Source organism: Bombina bombina, chromosome 1 (genome assembly GCF_027579735.1).
Source record: "Bombina bombina isolate aBomBom1 chromosome 1, aBomBom1.pri, whole genome shotgun sequence".
Classification (NCBI taxonomy): domain Eukaryota; kingdom Metazoa; phylum Chordata; class Amphibia; order Anura; family Bombinatoridae; genus Bombina; species Bombina bombina.
In genome coordinates this window covers 682773336-682783537 of record NC_069499.1, presented here as the reverse complement: position 1 = coordinate 682783537, position 10202 = coordinate 682773336, and the positions used below count along the sequence as shown (strand labels likewise).

Genomic DNA, 10202 nt, shown 5'->3' with positions numbered 1-10202 from the left:
AATACTGAAGGGATTGAATGCAATTAGCGCAAGCAGTTTTAAAATAACAACAGCCAAGGAGTTATTCGCAGTCATTTTTGCAATTTAATTAGATTAAAAAATCATGGACAGCCAATGACGTTCAAAAACATACCATTGGTATAAAATCAAACATTCTGAACTACGGCTGCACACATCCAGACGATAGCTCACATAATAGTCACTGAAAAGTGTGCTGCGATCGTCCGATTCCCATAGCATCTGAAAACTGTAATGGCATGTTGCTCGACATGTGTCGTCCTTTAAAATTATGTCACGATTATTTGTACAAATTGAGTTTAAATAACCCTAGTACTGGTTTCTAAAGACTTTACGAGTTTTACCATTTATTAAACTAGCGTTGCACCTAAAATAGTATTTAACGTTTTATGCAACTTCTATCATGTCACTGTACAGGAAGCAATTGAAATAAGGTCAGAATATCCACACGTTATATGGTACCGTTTAACTAAATTATGATCCATACTTGTGTCATATATCCAATGCCATCGAGCTCTTCCTTAACACTGCCGAGGAGCCAATACTTGGGTTTGCAAAATTGCGTGCTGGGAAGTGTAGTCCTTTCGACTACTGGTTCTGCAATAGTAAAGGAGAACTAAACTACATTATCCATTATGCAGCAAGACAAATCTTGGCAGGTCTGTTGCTTACGTGTCGGCGGAGCCCAGGATGGTCAGGAAGACATGAAACTGACAGGGACACCGGCAAGATGTGGCTTAGACCGGAGGAGGTGCTGCTCAAGAATGCACTGAAGTTGTGGGTGACTGAGGAATCGAACCCCTACTTTGTGCTGCAGAGGAGGAGGGGGTATGGCGAGGATGGAGGGGGATTGGCAGGTACAGAACCTACTGCTGTTACTCAAATGTCACTACTGCTGTTATTATAATACTTGTGTTATTAATCATAATTATTCCTATATTTAAAGCTTTTTTCTTATGGTTAATATTATTTGACTGTGTTATTATTAACATTTTACTATAGTTACCATTACTATTGTTTTTAATAATTGATTAGTGTTAGTAATATTCATGGGCGATTTTAAATATACAATACAATTATTATTGACATTATTTGGTCATTATTGCCCTTAATCCCCCCTTTACATTAATTAGCACTTTTTTGTTGTAATAAAACATAACAATTTTCAGCTGTGGGACATTTTATTCATATAATATTTCTCAATGGCTGAAAGATGGAAAAAAACATTCCAATGCATGTGTTCTTTTTTGTTGTAAATTTTATTAGTTTTGTTGGGTTTTGTTTTATTGTAAACCATTAATCCCTCACAACCTTGTCATCTGTAGTATCACTTATGGAAATTACAGAAGTGTCTGCCTTGAGCCTTTAATGTTGATAATTGTTTCCTATTATAGGGTTGATCACAATCCTTTAGAATAGTTTAATTATTTTTCTACAAATTCACCATTACATTTTATGGGGATATGTAGATAAAATCATTTGATTAGCTCTCTTAAAAGGATTGTGACAGACCCCTATATGAGGTCTGGTGATGGCTAATACTATTCAAACAGTGCCTGTACCAGAGGAGGGCAGTGAGTGATCCACATGTGGTCTGTAGGGTTTCCTTATTTGTGGTTTGTAGCACAAAGCAATATTAAATGTTTGATCCTACAAATCCCTGATTCTGTTTTGTTCCCCATAAATTACCTGCACCATGAGCTATAAATCATCAAATAAATTGTTTTTTTTAATGTGTCATTGAACCTGCATACTTGGCATTGTCTCATTATTATTAATGATCATTTGATGTTCCATTTATTATGTTAGTTTAATCTTCAAAATTCTGGCAAATGTTGGATAACCACTTGAATTGGTTAAAGGGACACACAAATTCATAAATTATTTTCATGATTCAAATAGGGCATGTCATTTTAAATAACTTTCCAATTGACTTTTATCACCAATTTTGTTTTGTTCTCTTGGTATTTTTAGTTGAAAGCTAAACCTAGGAGGTTCATATGCTAATTTCTTAGACCTTGAAGGACGCCTCTAATCTGAATTGCATTTTCACCACTAGTGGGCGTTAGTTCATATGTTTCATATAGATAACGTTGAGCTCACGCACGTGAAGTTACCTATGAGTGAGCACTGATTGGCTAAATTGCTAGTCTGTCAAAAGAACTGAAATAAGGGGGCGGTTTGCAGAGGCTTAGATACAAGGTAATTACAGAGGTAAAACATGTATTATTATAACAGTGTTGGTTATGCAAAACTGGGGAATGGGTAATAAAGGGATTATCTATCTTTTTAAACAACAACAATTCTGGTGTTGACTGTCCCTTTAACCCCTTAATGACCAGACCATTTTTCAATTTTCAAGGGCTATTTTTACATTTCTGCAGTGTTTGTGTTTAGCTGTAATTTTCCTCTTACTCATTTACTGTACCCACATATATTATATACCGTTGTTCTCGCCATTAAATGGACATTCTAAAGATACCATTATTTTCATCATATCTTATAATTTACTATAAAAGTTTTTATAAAATATGATGAAAAAATGGAAGAAAACACACTTTTTCCAACTTTGACCACCAAAATCTGTTACATATCTACAACCACCAAAAAACACCCATGCTAAATAGTTTCTAAATGTTGTCCTGAGTTTAGAAATACCCAATGTTTACATGTTCTTTGCTTTTTTTGCACGTTATAGGGCAAAAAATACAAGTAGCACTTTGCTATTTCCAAACCACATTTTTTTCAAAATTAGCGATAGTTACATTGGAACACTGATATCTGTCAGGAATCCCTGAATATCCCTTGACATGTATATATTATTTTTTTTAGAAGACAACCCAAAGTATTGATCTAGGCCCATTTTGGTATATTTCATGCCACCATTTCACTGCCAAATGCGATCAAATAAAAAAAAACGTTCACTTTTTCACAAATTTTGTCACAAACTTTAGGTTTCTCACTGAAATTATTTACAAACAGCTTGTGCAATTATGGCACATATGGTTGTAAATGCTTCTCTGGGATCCCCTTTGGTCAGAAATAGCAGACTTATATGGCTTTGGGGTTGCTTTTTGGTAATTAGAAGGCCGCTAAATGCCGCTGCGCACCACACATGTATTATGCCCAGCAGTGAAGGGGTTAATAAGGGAGCTTTTAGGGAGCGTGTAGGGTTAATTTTAGCTTTAGCTTTAGTGTAGTGTAGTAGACAACCCCAAGTATTGATCTAGTTCCATTTTGGTATATTTCATGCCACCATTTCACCGCCAAATGCAATCAAATTAAAAAAAAAACATGTTACATTTTTCACAATTTTAGGTTTCTCACTGAAATTATTTACAAAGCTTGTGCAATTATGGCACAAATTGTTGTAAATGCTTCTCTGGGATTCCCTTTGTTCAGAAATAGCAGATTTATATGACTTTGGCGTTGTTTTTTGGTTATTAGAAGGCCACTAAATGCCACTGCGCACCACACGTGTATTATGCCCAGCAGTGAAGGGGTTAATTAGGGAGCTTGTAGGGTTAATTTTAGCTTTAGTGTAGTGTAGTAGACAACCCAAAGTATTGATCTAGGCCCATTTTGGTATATTTCATTTCACCATTTCGCCGCCAAAAGCGATCAAATTAAAACAATTGTTTACTTTTTTACAAATTTTTTCACAAACTTTAGGTTTCTCACTGAAATTATTTACAAACAGCTTGTCCAATTATGGCACAAATGGTTGTAAATGCTTCTCTGGAATCCCCCTTTGTTTAGAAATAGCAGACATATATGGCTTTGGCGTTGCTTTTTGGCAATTAGAAGGCCGCTAAATGCCACTGCGCAGCACACTTGTATTATGCCTAGCAATGAAGGGGTTAATTAGGTAGCTTGTAGGGAGCTTGCAGGGTTAATTTTAGCTTTAGTGTAGAGATCAGCCTCCCACCTGACACATCCCACCCCCTGATCCCTCCCAAACAGCTCTCTTCCCTCCCACACCCCACAATTGACCCCGCCATCTTAAGTACTGGCAGAAAGTCTGCAAGTACTAAAATAAGTTTTTTTTTTTTTTTTTAGTTTTTTTTTTTTTTAAATAAATAAAATATTTATTCAGCTGTGATGGACCCCCCTTAGCCCCCAGCCTCCCTGATCCCCCCGCTACCTATTTGCCACCATCTTGGGTACTGGCAGCTCTCTGCCAGTACCCAGTTTGCCCCCAAAACAACATTTTGTTTTTTTATAAAATAGAGTTTTTTCTGTAGTGCAGCTGCCCCACCTCAACACCCCCTCCCCCTCCCAGATCCTTTGATACTTATTTTTTTTTTTTAAATTCCCCCCTCCCTCTCTCCTACAATTCAGGGATCATTGGTGGCAGTGGTTGCTGCGCGCGCGCCTCTGCAGCAACCCCCCCACCCCGCACGCTCCCGGCGTGCACATTGCGGATGCCGGGTAGCGATGGGCTGCCCACCCGCCTCCCTGCTACCCACCAACGATCAGCACCATCGCTACCAGTGCAGAGAGGGCCACAGAGTGTCTCTCTCTGCATCGGATGCTTGAAAAAGGGTATTGCAGAATGCATCAATATTGAGGCATCACTGCAATACCCTGAGAGTTGCTGAAAGCGTCGCTTCCAGCACTCAATTAGACCAAGGACGTGCCAGGTACGTCTATTGTCACTAACAGTTTTTGCAGGCACGTCCTTGGTCGTTAAGGGGTTAAGCTCTTTATTGCAAGGGTATCATACACTGTTTTTTATACTGTAAAGTGAAAACACAAAGAATATGAATGTTGTTCTTTTAGCATAATCAATGTTGATAGATGGTGCTGTACGTTCGAAAGAGATTCTTATGGAAACATTTTACTAAATTGAGGATTTTTTTTCTCATAATTGCTTTTTTTTTACCTGTGAATTTAGTTGGATGTTAAAAGCTTAATCACCTTTGTTTATAATGATGAATGCAAACATATAATTAAACTATTTAGGAGACATAGAGTTTGTTTATATATAGATACAGATAACAAAAAAAAAACAATTGTCAGCAATCAGTCATCATTGAATTACCAGTCCTGCATAAATACTTTCATACATACACATATAAAGTGTACTGTAAAAAAATCCCCTTTAATCTGTTTCCAAGGATTCATTTAATCTGCTGGAGTGCATTAAATTGGTATACAGTCAGAAACTTCTCATGTTATGATATGTACAATATGCTGGGTCTGTTGAAAAAACAAGGTATAAATAATGTATGGTATACAATGGCCTCCAGTGAGGATTAAATGTGTACAGCATCTAACAACTCCAAAACAGCTCAGCAGTAAAGGCGTTAATATGTTCCAAACGCCCTGTTATACCTGATGCAGTGTATTAAATTATGGGATAGTGTTCCTTCATATTTATGTTTGTATTTGACATAGCTTGTTTTGCTCATTAAAACCATTAAAGTGATTGTAAACTTTAAATAATCAAATGCCATAAATGTAATCTTTGCCATTAAAAAAGTATATGTGTACTTTTTTTTTTTTTTTTAAATCCATCTGTGAAAGTGTTACACTAGTGCATATAGCAATGCTTCTATTACAATGTTATGCCAGCCCATAATTCCAGTGAACATCCAATCAACATGTGTATCAGTTGACAATCTTCAAGTCCAGCCCCTTTAAAGCCCATAGAAAGCCTATGTAGAGAGTGGATGTGACTGCTTTAAGGCTGTGACACACTGCAAGCGATGCGGCGTGCAGCGAAGCAGCTGCTTTGCGTCGCATCGCTTCTGAAGATCAAATATTTCATCTGTGAGCGCTCAGCTACATGACCTGACACAGCATAGTGCTCAGAGATGAAAAGGCAGGACACACTGAGCGTGCACAGCCGCATTTACACGCTGCGCGCTGCTCCGCTTGCAGTGTGTCACAGCCTTTATACATCACAGCCCATTCAAAAGAGTGGGAGTTTGGCAAATGACTAACATTTTCAACATTTAAAAATGTTTATTGAGACTCATACAAAGTTAATTAGTAGAAGTATGGTATTATTTTTTGAATTTTGGGCACAAAAAAAGCTCCAATCCCTGGACTGGATTCTTTTGCAGTTATAATATTTAGCTGTGGTATTACTAAAAAAGAAAATAAGAGGAATCAGCAGAGAATTATGTTGATAATAACAGTGCTGGCCTTGAATTAGAATTAACCTCTACATATTTGCAGTTTACTAAAAACCGAACACTAGGAGGGCTGCAGCTACTTTTTTCAGGTGTAGATTTAATTTGTTTTCCTCTGTTACTACGGTCACATAATAAAAGCTTTACTAACAGCTACCGCCATCCATCTATCTTTCAAAGTGGCAGATTGAGTTTGTTTATTTTCACTAGTAGATAACGTGGGTGGCTTCAATTTGAACAACAGAATGTCAGTGTTGTGTCTACAAATCTCTGTGAACAGCGGGAATGTAGCGTGGGCTTGGCAGATCTCATAGAAGTACATGCCAGCTACCCCTTTATCATTATTACACAGAGTGAAATTGACATAGTTGCAGTAATTATGTAATTTATCTCTCCATTATTACTTTTATCATCCAAAGATATTTTCTTAGACGAAGCAGATCATGTAAGATCATTTTTTTTTACATTGCAGAAAATATAGTTCCAACACATTTCTATAAAATAAAAAAAACAAATTTGATTTACAGTTAATCCCTATTTATTATCACAATAGTATGAACCTGATTAGGAAATAAAAGTATATCAATAAGTAGCATTTTGATGTTTATGGTTATATATGTTACATTATAGTAACATAGTAGATGAGGTTGAAAAGAGTCCATCGAGTTCAACCTATACAAATCTAATATACAGGTACTTACAAAAAAAAACCCTGCAGTTGAGTTTAAATTAATCCCACTAAAAGGTGACCCATTTAATACAAGCAATCATATCCATGAATTTTCTTTCTAGCCAGAAATGTATCCAAACAATTTTTAAATGTATCCAGGGTATTGGCATTCATTACCTCCTTTGGTTATGAGTTCCACAATTGTATTGCTCTTACAGTGAAAAAATGTTTCCGTTGCAGGAGATTAAATCTCCTTTCTACCAACCTTAAATTGTGACCTCTTGTCACAATCAATTTTCTTGGAATAAACAGAGCTTCTGCCATCTCTATATATTGGCCTTGAATATATTTATATAGAGTAATCATGTCACCTCTCAAGCGTCTTTTTCTAGGGAAATCAGACCCAGTTTCACTAGCCTCTCCTCATAGCTTAAATTATCCATTCCCTCCTTATTAGCTTTGTGGCCCTTCTCTGAACTTTTTCTATTTCTACAATATCTTTTTTTGCGATCTGTCCCCAGAACTGTACTCCATATTTAAAGTGAAGGTCAATTTTGATGAATTAGAGCCCGGTTTTTAATAATCCTATTAAAAACAAGGGCACTTTAATTAATCAAAATTGACATTTCACTCGTTTTCTTCAAAAACTTACCTTTTAATCCTGGCAGCCGCTCCTGCACTTCCTCCGCCCATCGCAAGCCGTCTTCGCGGGTCCAAAATGACGAATCTGGCTTCCTCCAATCACAGCGTTGCATCAGGCCAAGATTCCCCACAGAGGAAGCCGTGATTGGAGGAAGCTGGATTAATCATTTCTGACGTCTGTAGGGGCTTCCGACGGCCGTGAAAATCGCCGGAGCGGCGGCCTCTTTGAAGAGAAAGAGTAAAATGTCAATTTTGATGAATTAAAGTGCCCTTGTTTTTAATAGGATTATTAAAAATGGGGCACTAATTCATCAAAATTGACCTTCACTTTAAGGTGCGGTCTTAACAGGGTTTTATATAGTGACAGAATTATGCTTTCCTCCCTTGAATCAATGCCTCTTTTAATACATTCTAGTATCTTATTAGCCTTAGAAGCCGCTTCCCTGCATTGTGCACCCATCTTTAGCTTGTTATCTATTACTACTCCCAAATCCCTTTCCTCCTCTGTTTGGCTAAGTCTTGTCCCATTTAAATAATACATTGCCTGCTTATTTTTACTTCCAAAATGTAGAACCTTTCATTTTCCCGTATTAAATCTAATTTTCTGCCCATACTTCTAATTTTTGCAGATCCCTTTGTAACGAAAGTTCATCCTGCTCTGACCTAATGACCTTACTTAACCTTGCTATTGTTTTATTATTATGTTTTTTTTAATGTTTTATTTTTTGTATTGATACTTTACTCAGAAAAGAAAGCGATAAATCCTAGCTTTGTAAACAAAAAAAATAACTTTCACAAAGATATAACAATTTAAGAATATTGTCTCCTATGTCTCACCAAGTGAAAGATTAATACTCATTTATAATTTAGCGCTGTGCTGCTACTTGAGATGGTAATGATGTCACTAAGTGTTTGTTTTTGTGTGGGATGGAAGAACATTTTAAAGGATAAATCAGGATGGCAGAAAATTCAAACTGCAGACAAGTAAAAACCATTTGATACAGAAAGGTGTAAATGCAGTTTCAGACATTAAAGAGCAAATGTAGCTACCAAACTAGTGTGCAGAGTGCTATGTGCTTCTTTAGTGGTTAGTTTCTAGTCAATGCAGAAACCAAGATATAGTAAAGCTTTTGAATAACAGGGAAAAAAAAAACCCATCTTCATAAAGGATGTGCGCCAAAGGCTTTTTTTATGATTGATTATCAGGTTGGTGGGGGCTTGACAAAGGTTTACTTATAACCTTATTTATATAGCTCCGTAATGTGTATTTACATAGTCACACCTGCTGCAGCTCAGGTCGCTATTTAGGATGACGCTGTGTTAAAATGAATTTCTTTGTGCCTTGTAGACCAGATTTAGACTCTCATCATAGACCACTTAGAAGCTGAAACTTTTGCAGAGTACCTCACTGACCATTACTGTATCTGGTAGGGATGCACCGGAAATTTCGGCCGCAGAACGTTTCGGCCGAAAATAGCCTTTTTGGCTATTTCGGTTTTCGGGTTTTTTGCCTGTTATTTTCGGTAAAATTATTGTGTAGCATGTTTCAAATTTGATGCTAGCCTAGAGCTGCTTTTTAAGTTTATTACTTGACTTACTGTTCTGCATATAATGAGTTTTCTAGGACTATACTTTATTTGGATAATTGGTAAAAAAAAACAAAACAGTTAAATATGATTCTGATACATAGAACTAAATGAAGAATACAGTATATTGATATTTATAATTGTTTTAAGTGAGGAAACATTTTGGCCGGAAATTGCATTTTTTTTCTTTTTTTTTTTTTTCTTGGTAAAATTATTGTGTAGCATATTATTGTTTTAAGATATTTTGGTCCAATTTTAGTGTATTACTTTCAATAAAAGTGTGGGCTTTTTTATTGGCTCTAATTATGCAAAAAAAAAAAAACTAAAAAAAATTAATTTGAAAAAACACATTTTCGGTATCAGTTTCGGTTTTCGGCCAAGTGCATCCCGGATTTTCGGATTCGGTTTCGGTCCAGAATTTCCATTTCGGTGCATCACTAGTATCTGGCCTTATTGATTGTCTGTGTTTAATATTTGGCCAACTTTATAAGATCACAGTGATTTCCATGTGTATTCAGATATGCAGCTGGGATACAAATATTTCTTGGGGCATCAGCAGATTCAGAAGAACATGCACTTGCTGTTGCTTTCACTACGGACATATAAGAATTGGACAGGACTATTCAGCTCTATCTAAATGCAGACAGAACAGAAGTTCTAGAATATGGAATATGTCCAACACACAATGGTTCCCTCAAAGAGGCCACAGTTATCCTTGCATATAGTAGTTAATCTACTTTGCATATCTCTATCTCTCCATAGGTAAAAATTCCTGGAGTTATTGTAAATAATAATCTTTCATTCAACCCACAAATTGAAGCAGCTACAAAGTCAGTGGTGAAGATACTTTGTATAAACTACTTGTCTGGTGTCTTGTCACCCATGTGTGGTATGTGGACTCTCAAAAGGTTGTGGATGGGAAATTGACAAAGACGAAGTAGGCAAATGGTGACCTGTTGTAGCTAGACAGAAGTAACATATGGCTGTGCCTGACCAAATCACAAAGGATTCTGGGCCTGGGCCTCACTTGACTAAAGCTTCTTGGTTCGCTAAGACAGTTCTTAGTGGTGTTTGTCTGGGTCCTTGACCAGTTTTCAAGGATACATGGTGCCCTTTTATCCAGTATTTGTAAGAATTTATTTACTT

At 36.6% G+C, this 10202-nt stretch overlaps 1 protein-coding gene across 1 annotated transcript in view; it reads left to right on the top strand.

Annotated features, from left to right (window-relative positions):
* Positions 1-703: 703 nt before the first annotated feature.
* Positions 704-10202, top strand: part of TBC1D8B (TBC1 domain family member 8B) — a 283925-nt gene continuing 274426 nt past the window's right edge. Inside the window, exon 1 of the mRNA XM_053699162.1 lies at positions 704-875. Coding sequence (XP_053555137.1) covers positions 749-875 — 127 coding nt within the window. The 5' untranslated portion in view covers positions 704-748. The remainder of the gene's footprint in view (positions 876-10202) is intronic.